General features: G+C 44.3%; 1 protein-coding gene across 3 annotated transcripts in view; it reads left to right on the top strand.

Moving 5' to 3' along the window:
• Window positions 1-13,921, top strand: part of REPS2 (RALBP1 associated Eps domain containing 2) — a 216,437-nt gene that overhangs the window by 108,423 nt on the left and 94,093 nt on the right. For all 3 annotated transcript variants that reach the window (XM_075852974.1, XM_075852973.1, XM_075852975.1), the window contains one exon: window positions 6,653-6,758. In XM_075852974.1, coding sequence (XP_075709089.1) covers window positions 6,653-6,758 — 106 coding nt within the window. The remainder of the gene's footprint in view (window positions 1-6,652; window positions 6,759-13,921) is intronic.

Here is a 13,921-nt window from a genome sequence, read left to right as displayed (position 1 = left end):
GGAGAGCTCTATGTGCCCGGTCGATCTCTATATGGGTATTTGGCGGACGGCCTAGTAAAGTATTGAAGATGGTGGAGAGAGTTGAAAACAGATCGGACGTAGGAATAGATTCGGGCAATCCTCTCACACGTAGGTTGTTCCTCCTGTTACGATTTTCGATATCATCGAGGTGTTGTTGCAAAGTGAACAGCTGAGCTGAGTGCTGCTGAATAGTAGATTGGATATTTGCAATAGTGGCATTATCAGCAACCCGCTCCTGCGTAAGAGTGTCCACCCTTGTAGAAAGTGAGGAAAGTTCAGCCCGAAATTGAGTAAACTCCAGCTTACATTCTTCCACGATCTGTATGGCAAAGGAAGACATATCAGCCCTGGTGGGCAACAGTTGGACAAGCTGGCGGATGTCTGAAAGAGTCGCCGGCCTATTTTCACATATACCTCCAGACGACGGGTCTGTGAGACTTAATGCAAGGTCTGCTGGTATATCCATCGGAGCATGGGCATATTCCAGGTCAGGAGAAGGAAGTGGGTGGAATTGAGGACCCTGGTCACGGGTATGTAATGCAGGCAAAGTCCCGGATTGAAGGGGAAATCCCACATGCCCGGCCGGGGCGGTGGTTGAGGGGACCTTTGGGGCGCTGCTCCTTGAGGAGCTGGAGGACCAAGATGGGGGGGCCCCCACCAGCCCAGGGCCCCTGAGAGGAGTGGGGAGGTCTGGGACTAGTGGCCCTACAGGCTGTAAAGTGACACTGGGGGCAGGAGGTTCAGAGCCTCGGTACTCACTGCGCCTCTCATATGAATCGTCCTGCTGTGGAGCTGTAGTCAGGGCAGCTGTGGCGTCTCTTGCGCCCCTGGAGGCCGGATCAGGTGGTAGCAGGCCGCAGTCAGGTCCAGGAGGTAGCTGGCCATCAGGCCATGAAAGCAATGGCGTAGGTGGATGGAGTCCCGACGTCTGCAGGCCAGCCGGAGAGCGCCGGCGGCCATCTTGAGAGGCCACGAGGCCTGATGGCAGAAAAGCGGCACCTGCCGCGGAGGGAGCCCCAGATGCCTCACAATGAGACCGAGGGTCCGATACCCTCTGCACCGGGGCTCTCCCATCCGGAGAGATTGTAAAGGGGGCCGTATTCCCCAGAGTAGGCCCACATCCGAGCACCACAGAGTCCCGGCGGCCATCTTGGATGCAGGCAGGCGAGGTCGGCCGGGCCGCAGGATCCTCCACAGCCCGGAGAAGAGATGCGGAATCGGAGGCCTCCAGATTCTGGACCCGGACGGGTAAGTTAGCGACTTCTGTTGCCGTCTCTATCAGCTCAGGGCACTGAGACAGTGGAGATGGAGAGGTCGGGCGGCCATCTTGACCCCCGGCCTCGGCCCGGATCGAGGCCCGGAGCTGCATCTGGGGTTGTCGCCCGAAGTATTCCCCGATATCACGCTGGGGTGATGAGGGGCAGGTAGGGGCTGCTGCCTTGTGTTTTTTAGTCGTCTTCCCCATGTCTGAGAGTGGATGTCAGCCGATTTTAGCACACTGGGTGAGGAGCTGGAGAAAGCACGTCTTCACTCTCCCATAGCTGGCCACGCCCCCCTGCATGGGATTTTTTAACCAATGCACCATCCATTTCGAAGTCATGGCGCATCATTTTTCCTCAGACCGGGCTAAGGTGGCCTACATCCTGTCCCTGCTGTCTGGTGAAGCGCTGGCTTGGGCATCGCCCTTGTGGGAGAGAAACGACCCCATCATGTACAACATTCAGAACTTTATCTCCGCTTTTAAAAGGGTGTTTGAAGAAACGGGTCGAGCCTGTTCTGCAGCTTCCTGTCTTCTCAAGCTCTGGCAAGAAACCACCACAGTAGGCCAATACGCCATTCAATTTCGCACCCTGGCTACAGAACTCCAGTGGAATAATGAGGCTTTGGCATCTACCTTCTGGGAGGGTCTGGCAGGCCGAATCAATGATGAACTTGCTGGCCGAGACCTTCCACCGTCCTTGGATGACTTGATTACTCTTGCTAATCGAATAGATATACGTTTCCGTGAGAGACAACAAGAATCTGTTCTAGGCAATCGGACATCACGGTTTGCACCAACCTTCCAAAGGCCTCTTCTGGCCTAATCTTCCTCTCGGTCGGATGAACCCATGCAGGTGGAGAGAACAAGACTCACGCCTAAGGAGCGCCAGAATAGACACAAGTTGAATTTATGTTTGTATTGTGGTGGTGGTAAAACGCACTTCCTCAAGGACTGTCCAATGAGGCCGGAAAACTCCAATGCCTAGGGCAAGTAGGAGAGGCTACCCTAGGTGGAAAACCTCCCTCTCAAAAGATGACCATACCAGCAAAACTGTCCTTTGCAGGAACCACTTTCTGCGTTCAAGCCTTCTTAGATTCCAGAGCCGCTGGGAATTTTTTGTGCCAGTCCTTGGTAAATCGCTACCAAATCCCAGTGCAAAAGCTAACCAAACCTTTGTCCATTGCTTCTGTAGATGGGAGGCTTCTACAGGAGACTATCTATCTCGTCACGAGCCCATTCTCTTGTTAACAGGGGCGCTGCACCAGGAACGTATCTCCTTCTATGTTTTAAAGAACTCTCTGTTTGCCAAACTAGAAAAATGCCTCTTCGAGAAAACCAGCCTGCCTTTCTTGGGGTATGTCATTTCCGACCAGGGACTTCAAATGGATCCAGCCAAGCTATCTTCTATTCTCAACAGGCCTCATACGCAATGACTCAAAGTTGTCCAACGAATGCTGGGATTCGCAAATTATTACCGCCAGTTTATTCCTCATTTCTCCTCTATGACAGCTCCTATTTCTGCACTGACCAAAAAGGGGGTTAATGCCAAAGACTGGACCGCAGAGGCTGAAGCCGCATTCCAAGCCCTTAAAATTGCCTTCTCTTTGGCTTCAGCCCTACATAGACCAGATTCCACCAAACCCTTTGTTCTGTAGGTCGATGCTTCATCTGTGGGAGTCAGAGCTATTCTTTGACAAAAGACTTGTAGAGGGAGACTGGTGGCCTGTGGTTTTTTCTCCAAATCATTCACATCCGCTGAAAAAAATTATGCTATTGGAGATAAAGAACTTTTAGCTATTAAATTGGCCCTGGAGGAGTGGAGACATTTGCTTGACGGTGCACGACATCCTATCATCATCTACACAGATCATAAGAACCTCCTATACTTGCAGACTGCTCAACACCTAAATTCTCATCAAGCTCGGTGTGCATTATTCTTCTCCAGTTTAGATTTTCAGCTTCACTACAGACCCGCTGGAAAGAATACCAAGGCTGACGCTTTATCTCACTGTTTTGACCCCACAGACCAAGAGCCCGGCCCGCAGTTTATTATAGATCCTAAACGTAATATGATCGCTGTTCCAGCTGAAGTGGTACACATTCCCCGAGGAAAAACCTACATACCCCCTAAACAAAGGGATTGTGTTCTTCGCTGGGGTCATGCCTCCAGGGTTTCTGGGCACCCTGGCATCAAAAAAACTCTCAATTTGATTGGCCGTCAGTACTGGTGGCCTTCCATGTCCCAAGACACTAAAGACTTTGTTTCAGCCTGCTCCACCTGCTCTCAGAATAAAGTCTCCCATTTAACCATTTAAGACCTGCTGGCCTTTTGCATCCTCTACCCGTGCCTGACTCTCCCTGGTCGCACATTGCCATGAACTTCATCACCGATCTGCCTAGTTCTGCTGGGTGTACCGTGATCTGGGTTGTAGTGGATCGCTTTTCCAAGATGGCACACTTCGTACCCCTCTCAGGCCTTTTGTCATCTTCCCGACTGGCAAGGCTGTTTATTAAGCACATCTTTCGCCTTCATGGTCTTCCTAAGCATATTGTTTCTGACAGAGGAGTACAGTTCACATCCAAGTTCTGGAGAGCCTTGTGCAAACTGCTGGAGGTCAAACTAGACTTCTCTTCTGCGTACCATCCTCAATCCAATGGTCTAGTAGAGCAGATAAACCAAATACTTTTCTTCAGGAATTTCGTGTCTCCACGACAAGACGACTGGGCAAGTCTACTTCCATGGGCCGAATTTGCCTACAACAACCATAAGGGGGAATCTACCTGCTCTTCTCCTTTCTTCTTGGTGTATGGCCAGCACCCAGGAATTCCCCTACCAGTTTCTGTGCCTTCTGAGGTTCCAGCTGCTAACACGGTCCACCGTGACTTTGTACTGATATGGCAGCAGGCCAAGGACTCCATCCACAAAGCCGTAGCCAGGTTTAAGAGAGACGCGGATAAAAGACGCAGGATACCGCCGCAGCTCCTTCCTGGGGATAAAGTCTGGCTGTCCACCCGGTACATACGTCTGAAGACCCCTTGTTACAAGCTAGCTCCTTGGTTTCTGGGTCCTTAGGAGATAACTAAACAGATCAATCCAGTAACTTTCAGACTTCGACTTCCTCAGTCTCTGAAAAACTCTAATTCCTTCCACATTTCTCTGCTGAAACCCACTATACTCAACCGATTTAAAAAAAAAATCCTGTCCATCCTGCTCCTGCGGCTGATGCCGAATTTGAAATTAAAGAGATCCTGGATGTCAAATGAACATGGGGGAGACTATCGTACTTAGTGGACTGGAAAGATTATGGTCCTGAGGAGAGATCATGGGAGAATGTCAACGCCCCAGCTCTCATCAAGGACTTTGAACGAAGAATTCCAAGCAAGCCAAAAAAGAGGGGGCGTAAAGGGGGGGTACTGTAACGGCTGCTGCGCCGTTCCCCATCCTCCCCACGGCCTCTTCTCCGGTTCCTGTGCCCTCCATTACCTCATGCTCATCCCGAGCTCAACTTACCAGATCCGGATGATCTGCTGGCTCTGGGCGGTGTCAGGTAAGTGCATCCCTTAACTCCCTCCGTGGCTGCCATCCTCGATGTGCAGCTGCAGTCACTAGAGGGCGAGCACGCTGACTCGTTCTGTCTTAAAGGGCCAGCGCACGCCTTAATTCAAAAGACTTCCTATTTAAGGTTCCTCCTTCCTTTCATACATGCTTGTTCAACCAAGTTCACCGTGAGTTTCCCTGTGCCCTGGTTCTCTGTTTCCTTCCCTTCTGCCTTTGTCTGTATTTCCCGTTGTTGACCTCTGCCTGAACTTGACTATCCTTGCCTGCCGCCTGTGCCAAGCGTTGCCTGGGTTCCAAGCACCATCTCCCAGACGACATAGAGGATCCACAAACGAACCGGTGAGAACCGTTATACAATTGACGCCAGTTTTCTGGTGTAAATTATAATAAATTTGTTATGCAGCTGTGGCCCCGCCCCCTTCCCAGGAAACCACTACCCTTTCCACAAAAGTGGTGAGGATGGCGTAAAAAGGCCAAAAGTTACAATTTGCAATGCTGGTTCAATTCTGACTTCAATCAGCAATCCTTGGTTCACTTGCCTGATATACTACAATACTAATGTTTTGCAGTATATAGTGAGTTTGACAGGCTGCTATTGGCAGGGCTTAATAGGAGTACAAAGATGGCGAGTCCTTTATTCATTATGCCCCAGGGCTGCTATGACAACCATCGTCTCCCAACAATGGCCTTGCGGTGGGGGGCGATGGAACATCAGAGGAGGCCGCCCCTATTTCTAACAGCTTAGATGTTTCGGTCGCTATTGACTGCGGCAACCAATGGGTTAAACTAGCGGGATCGTTGCGCTGACGTGTCGGCTGTAACATACAGCTGACGTGCTCGTCTTATGGAGCGGGCTCCACCATATATATACAGTGCATGTCGGGAAGAGATTGAAATGCTCCAAAAAAAGAAAACTGTCACAAAATTCTGGCGCAAGTGTCTAACATGTCATTCAGTATTGTAGTTTTTTGCGGCCGTTTTTAGAGCTGTTTTTTCTATTGACCCAATGAAAAACGGCACGCAAAACGGCTCAAGAAGTGACATGCACTTCTTTTTACGGGGGGTGTTTTTTTACGGGCCATTTTTTCACACAGCCATGTAAAAAAACGCCCTGTCGGAATGAAATGCCGTTTTCCCATTGAAATCAATAGGCAGATGTGTTCAGCTTCCGTATTTTTAGCCATTTTTTGACTCGTCTACGGCCCAAAAAACGTTTGAAAATAAGCCGTATGAACATACCCTTAATACAGCATTAGTAAGGCCAGGATCACAAACACACGTTTGATGCTGTTTTTGTGCCAGTTTTTGGCTCCGTTTTTGGAGCCAAAGCCTGAAGTGGATCCAAAAGGAAGGAAAGGTAAAAAGAAAAGACTGATGCATCTCATTTCTTTTATGTGCACTTTTGTGTATGGCTCAAAAAGCTGAGCCAAAAACTGCGTGAAAAACTGCATCAAAACTGTGATCCCGGTCTAGGGGGCGGGGGGATACCGGCATGAGATGGAGCATGCCATTATTTTATTTTTTTTCCCGCTGCTTCATATGAAATCTGTGAGAAAAACATCTGCATATGAATGTCCCTATTGTTTACCCAATATGAATTAACCAAAACTCTAGTGTTACATGACATCATATCTAAATATAAACATGAACTGTGAAACAAATTAAGGTTAAAACAAAAAAATGTTTTGTCTTTTCTCACAAATGTGATCTAACTTCGTGGCCTGTGCTACTGCTCCATTCACAACTACATGTGCATATTTTCATTATTTCACAATAGATTGATCTTTTTTTCCTCTTTTTGTTTCTTTAAGTCAGAAACCAAGACATTTGTGACATCGCCTCAGAAATCTCCTTTCTCAGCAGTCCCAGAATGTGGGCATGGGAAAAGCCAAAGAAGTCCTGAACACCATACTGGAGGTGAGCTAAATAAGTGGATTTTATTCTCTGTTCTTAAAATAAGCACATATGAGTATCCATAAGCCCTACGGACCTGGCAGATGCCAGAAGAGTTTCCTTTTGGCATCTGCCGGCCAGATATATGTCACTAGACTTTTTTTCTACTGTTTAAAATAGCATAGGCTGCTGTACTTTCCTATAAGATAAACTACCTAAAAAAGGAAATAACGTATGCGGCATCGTATACATTTTTTAACATAACCTACAGGCGTATGTCAATGCTTGGCATACAGTGGCATATATCGGGCCTTTACGTAAACAACGAACATAGAGTAAAGATGTGAAGCGAACCTATTATGTGTGTCAGAGTCACTATACATACAGCAGCTATTACAGTGACTGCCAAATAGAAGTATCCCACATGTGACCCTAGCACCTAGTGGATTTTGGTGGCCTTTATTTTTGTATTAGATTATATTTTAGGCACAATGTCAGGTTTGAAGAAGTCTTGTGGTGCCAAAACAGTGGAAATCCCCCAAAAAGAGCATTTTGACCACACAGGTGTTTCATAGATTTCATTAGAATTGGACCATAAAATTAAAAAATAATTTTTTTCCAACAAAAACAGCTTAAAAATTTTCATTTCCACAAGTAATAAAGGATAAAAATACCCCCAACATTTGAAAAACAATTTCTACCAAGTGCGAAAATACCCCATATGAGGTCATAAACGGCTGTTTGGGCACACGGCAGGGCTCAGAAGGGAAGAAGCGCCATTTGGCTTTTGGAATGCGGATTTTACTTGATTAATTTCTGGGTGCCATGTCGGATTTGGAGAGCCCCTAGGTACTAGTACAGTGGAAATCCCCGAGAAGTGACTCCATTTGATGAACTACCCCCTTTGAAGAATGCCTCTAGGGGTGTAGTTAGCATTTTGACATCACAGGTGTTTCATAGATTTTATTAGAATTGGGCAGTGACATATTTTACAATAAGATGTAGCTTTAGCTAAAAAATTGCAATTTTCTCAACAAATAAAGAATAAAAATAATCCCAACATTCGTAAAGCAATTTCTTCCGTGTACGGAAATGCCCTATATGTGGTCATAAACTACTGTTTGGGCACACAACACGACTCAAAAGTCAAGGAGCGGCATTTAGCTTTTGGAGTGCAGATTTTGCTGGATTGGTTTCTGGGCTCCATGCCGCATTTGCAAAGCCCCTGAGATACTAGTACAGTGGATACCCCAGGGAAGTGACTCCATTTGGGAGACTACACCCAACATGGAATTCATCTTGGGGTGTAGTGAGCGTTTCGACAGCACAAGTTTTTGCTGAATTTCTTAGAATGGCGCCGGGAAAATTTAAAATAATTTTTTTTTTCCAATAAGATGTAGTTTAAGCTAACAATTTTTAATTTTCACAAGGAATAAAAGAGAAAAAGCATCCTGAGTGACCTTATTTTGGAAACTACTCCCTCAAGGTAATTACCTAGGTAGTAGTGAGCATGTTGTCCCCAAAGGTGTTTTCCAGAAATTAGTGTGAAGTGATTGTTACAGAGTGAAAATGGCAATTTTTCCATAGATATGCCAAATCAGTGTCCAAGATGTTGTGCCCAGCTTGTGCCAACCTGAAAAGACAGCTCTAATTATTATGCTGTGTTGTCCGATTTTAGAAACACCTTACATGTGGCCCTAACCTTTTGCTTGGACATTCAAAGGGGTCAGGAGTTAAAGAGTACTATGTGAATTTGAGGCCTAATTTGGCGATTTACACAGTATTGATTCACATTTGCAGAGGCTTTGATGTGAAAAATTAAAAGAAACCCCTGAGAAGTGACCCCATTTGGGATTCTACAACTCACAGGGAATTCATCTAGGGGTGTAGTGAGCATTTTGACCTTACAGATTTTTTGCTGAATTTACTAGAATGGGCCCGTGAAAATGATAAATTATATTTTTTCCGAGTAAAATGTAGTTTAAGCTAACAATTTTTAATTTTCACAATGAAAAAAAAAGAAAAAGCATCCCAACATTTGTTAAGCAATTTCTTCCGAGTACAACAATACTTCATATATGTCCATAAACTGCTGTTTGTGCACACGGTGGGGCTCAGAGTTGTAGGAGGGCCATTTGGCTTTTGGAGTGCAGATTTTGCTGGCTTGGTTTCTTGGTGCAATTTCGCTTTTGCAAAGCCCCTGTGGGACTTAAACTGTGGAAACCCCCTAGAAGTGACCTCATTTTGGAAACTACACCCCTCACAAAATGTTCGTTCCCTCTAACGGAAAAACGGCCGAAAAATCGCAAGCAGAACGCCTCCAAACATCTGGCCATTGATTTCAATGGGAAACACGGCATTCTGTTCCACGTAAAAAAACGCCCGTGAAAAAGAAGTGCATGTCACTTCTTGAGACGTTTTTGGAGCCATTTTTCATTGACTCTATAGAAAAACAGCTCCAAAAACGGCCGTAAAAAACGCAAGTTGCTAAAAAAAACGTTGACAACAGCTCCGTATTTTCAGATGTTTTTTATTAAGCATGTGCACATACCCTAAGTCTTGGCAGCTCTTGAGCTGAGCAGTTAGGGAGCAGGGCAAGTCTATCAATGGTGGGCGATCTGATGACTAAAACTATTACCCCAGTAAACACTAACGTAGCGTACGAAATAATAGAATAAGAAAACGTATTTTAAATTAGTTTTAATTACTTTGTTAAATACTATAATATTACAAGTACACAAGTAAAATAGACAGTTATAAACACCAATTATATGCATCAATGAAAGAATCCCTCTCTTACACCACTGTCCCCTGTGTGTGGAATAAAACAAAAAAAGTGAACTATCTTATTCCACTAGATATCAATCATTATCACTTTCTCCATTGCAAATAGACAAATAGCGCGACACAGCACCCCCTTGTAAATAGTGCCACACAGCCTCCCTTGTAAATAGTGCTACACAGCCCCCTTGCAAATAGCGCCACACAGCCCCCCTTGTAGATAGCGCCACACAGCTCCCCCTTGTAAATAGCGCCACACAGCTCCCACTTGTAAATAGCGCCATACAGACCCCCTTGTAGATAGCGCCACACAGCCCCCTTGTAAATAGCACCACACAGCCCACCTTGTACATAGCACCACACACACCCCCCTTGTACCTAGCGCCACACTGCAAACAGAGCGGAGAGCGGCAGTGGTAGCCTACTACTACCACTCTCAGCTCTGCCTGACGTGACTCACCATTAGGAGGAGCCGAGGAGGTTATGCGGCGCAGTGGCGGAGTACCACTTCTAACTGGGGTCGGTGACCTGAGTCGCTGATGTGAGGTCAGGTGACTGCATTCGTCCACTCCCGGCACTGACCTCACTTGGCAGCGGTCTGCATATTTCCGCAGAAGTCAAGCGGAATCTGAAAATATGCACGGCCGCGGCCTACTCTTCCTTTGCACTGCGGATGTACATTTTGACGCATGTGCAGTGCAAAGTTCCGGGAGAATAAGGAAAAATCACGGACGGTGCTTTTTTCTTCCAGACACTACGGAAGACAGAAAAAAAACACCCATTTTTGCGGACTGTCTGTAAATTTATGGATGGTTGGCAACACTGATCCGCCCCCCGCCCGTGACAGTTAACGGGCTTTAAAGTTTAGTGAGCGGGGGGACCGTGGAAGGTGGGCAGCTGCCCACCGTATATAGAACATTGCCCTCAAGACATTCACATAGGGGTATAGTGAGCATGTTGACCTCACAGGTGTTTTTCAGAAATTAGTGTGCACACGATTGCAGAGTAAAAATGGCAATTTTTCAATAGATATGCCAATTCAGTATCCAAGATATTGTGCCCAGCTTGTGCCACCATGAAAAGACAGCTCTCTAATTGTTATGTTGTGTTTGCTGGTTTTAGAAACATGTGGCCCCAATCTTTTGCCTGGACATACGACAGGGCTCAGGGGTGAAAGAGTAGCATGCGAATTTAAGGCCTAATTTGGCGATTTACAAAGTATTGGTTCACAATTGCAGAGGCTCTGAGGTGAAATAAAACCCTGTCAAGTGACCGGATTTTGGAAACTACCGCCGTTAAAGGCATTTATTAAGGGGTGTTGTGAGCATTTTGACCCCACAGGAGTTTTACAGAAATGAATGACCTGCATATGGTGCAAAGTCAAAATTTTAATTTTCCCAGCTTGTGTCTCTGCAGACATAGACCCCCAAAACTGTTAAAAGAATTCTCCAGGGTATAGCGATGCCATATATGTGGAAGTAAACTGCTGTTTGGGCACAGTGTAGGGCTTGTAAGGGAGGGAGCGCCATTTGGCTTTTGGAGCACAGATTTTGCTTGGTGTTAGTTTTGTTTGGATTTTTAATGGTGTTTCAGTTTATAATACCATACCATAATAAGGTGCTATAAAAATGGGGTAAAAAATAATAAAATTATGTCTGGATGTTTGTTACACTCTGCACCTTTGTAGTTTGGGGAATTTTGCTGGGAAAGTGTAGTCCTGGTATAATACGGGTACCCTCACTTCCAGCAGATAGGATTGGGCCCGCCCATTCCTTGTTCTCAGATATTAGGGCACCTCTAGAAACATACGAAATGTTCCCCTCGGGCCTGCACATCCACATATTTTTCTTTCCTGATTCGTGGGAGCCGTAACTTTTTTCTTTTTTTCTAGACATAGTAGTATGAGGGCTGTTTTTTGCGAGACAAGCTGCAATTTTTATTGGTACAATTTTGGGGTACATGATCACTTTTTATAAAAAATGTGATTTTAAAAAAAGCAATTCCTGCATAGTTTTTTTTTATTTATTTTTTTACCGTGCTGTACTTTATATATTACATGTTAACCTTATTCTGTGGGTCAGTACGATTATGGCTATACCAAATTTATATAGTTTTTATATGTTTTACTACTTTTACACAATAACATTTAAAAAAAAAATCATGTGTCTGGGTCGCCATATAATTTTTTTTGCTTTTAAGTCTATGGAGCTGTGAGGGGGCTTGTTTTTTGCAGGATGAGCTTTAGTTTTTATTGGTACCATTTTGGGGTACTTGCGAATTTTTTATCACTTTTTACCCTATTTTTTTGGGAGGCGTTCATGGTGCTTTATAAATGACATGTTAACTTTATTCTGCAGGTCAGTACAATTCCGGTGATACGAAATTTCTATGTTTTTTTTATGTTTTACAAATTTTTGCACACTAAAATAACTTTTTTGTGTTGCCATTATTTGAGAAGCATAACTTATTTTTATGTTTTCATCAACCGAGCTGAATGAGGGCTTGTTATTTCCGAGGCGAGATGTAGTTTTTATTGGTACCATTTTTGGATACATGTGACTTTTTGATCACTTCCTATTTCAATTTTTGGAGGTAAGGTGACCAAAAAACAGCAATTCTGGCAATGTTTTATACATTGTTTTTTATTTGGCGCTCACCGCTTGGGGAAATGAGACATAATAGTATTACATTTCAGGGCATTATGGAGGCGGTGATACCAATTATGTATAGTTTATTGTTGTTTTTTTTTTCATAACTCCAGGACTTGATAAGGGAAAAAGGACGATTTTTTATTTTATTACATGAAACTTTTATTTTTTATTTTTGTACATTTTTTGAAGGTCCAACTGTCTGACCTCTATTCTAATACATTGCACTACCTATGTAGTGCAATGGATTAGAACGGTCAGTTTTACACTGATAGCAAGCCTATTAGGCCTCGCCTCCAGCAGGGCCTAATAGCCTTCCATACTTGGCAGACCAGGAGGCCATTGTTAAGCCATTGGTCTGAAAAATCTATCAAATCTATCTATCTATCTATCTATCTATCTATCTATCTATCTATCTATCTATCTATCTATCTATCTATCTATCTATCTATCTATCTATCTATCTATCTATCTATCATCTATCGTTAGCCTTTTAAATTTACAAGGTAGATACATATGCACATGCAGCATACTACACAGCAGTAAACATTGCATGATGATTTTTTTTTGTAGGATTTCGAAAAAGCAGACAGCAGGCCCATGCACGTAAGATGTTGTCTAATTATAGTGTCATTGGATTTATTAGCCTATAATTTGATTACAACATGGAAGCATTTATGCTATTTCCTCTTGTAATTCCAATATTAAAGGATTACGTCAGACTGCATTTATTCACTTATTCATAACGTTCATTGTTACAGCATACTAAAGTTATTAGGTGAAATGACTAGTCTTGCCCCTGTAGTTTGCTATGACATCTGTTATATAATATGATTTATGTACTAAAACTAGCAATACATAAAAAATAAAAATATCTTTATACATAATAAGAAAACGAGAAACAAAAAAACAACCTACAATAGGAACGGCTAGTTGAGAAACTGCTTAACACTAGTTTTATCAATATACTGCTGACCCTAATGAAACACACTTGTTTTCAAGGCACCATGCAGTGCTGGTGATTTTCCACTAACAATTTCCTAAGACATATTGTAGTCTCGTATTAACCATATGTGGTTCTGGTTTGTCCTCCTCAACAACCTCTTCTCTATGTCCCATATGAATGCCAAAGATTCTGCCTATCTCTACTACAATTGATCATGCACTTTACCCACTGTGCTCAGTACCTCCCCATTATAACTGATATGACACGTTGAAACAAACACTTCGACCTGTAATGGTCTCTCACTCCTGCACCTCAGGCCGATATTCTGATATACAGGGGACAATAAGTAGGACTACTTTTGTTGTGCATGCTATATAGACCTTAGTAAAGCCATACCTCCCAGCTTTCAAGTATCGTAAAGAGGGACAACCGACATGGCACTTTTTTTTCCTTTTAAGCTACTCCTCTAACCACGCCCAATCCCCACCCATACATACCTGGTTCAGCCCACACAGTATTATGCTCCTATAATTCCTCCCCACATTATAATGCCCCCATAAAACACCCCATACATTATAATGCCCCCATAGCTTCCCCCCACACAGTATAATACCTCATAGTGGCTCACACGTTATAATGCCAAATAGCTGCCCCCACACAGTATAATGCCTCATAGCTGCCCCATACTGTATAATGCCCACATGGACGACCCCATACAGTATAATGCCCATACAGATGACCCCATACAGTATAATGCCCCCACAAATACTCCTATACAGTATAATGGCCCCATAGCTAACCCCCATACAGTA

This window comes from Rhinoderma darwinii, chromosome 2, assembly GCF_050947455.1.
Source record: "Rhinoderma darwinii isolate aRhiDar2 chromosome 2, aRhiDar2.hap1, whole genome shotgun sequence".
NCBI lineage: Eukaryota > Metazoa > Chordata > Amphibia > Anura > Rhinodermatidae > Rhinoderma > Rhinoderma darwinii.
Note: the sequence above shows the minus strand (reverse complement) of the source record. Positions and strands in the feature narration are given on the sequence as shown.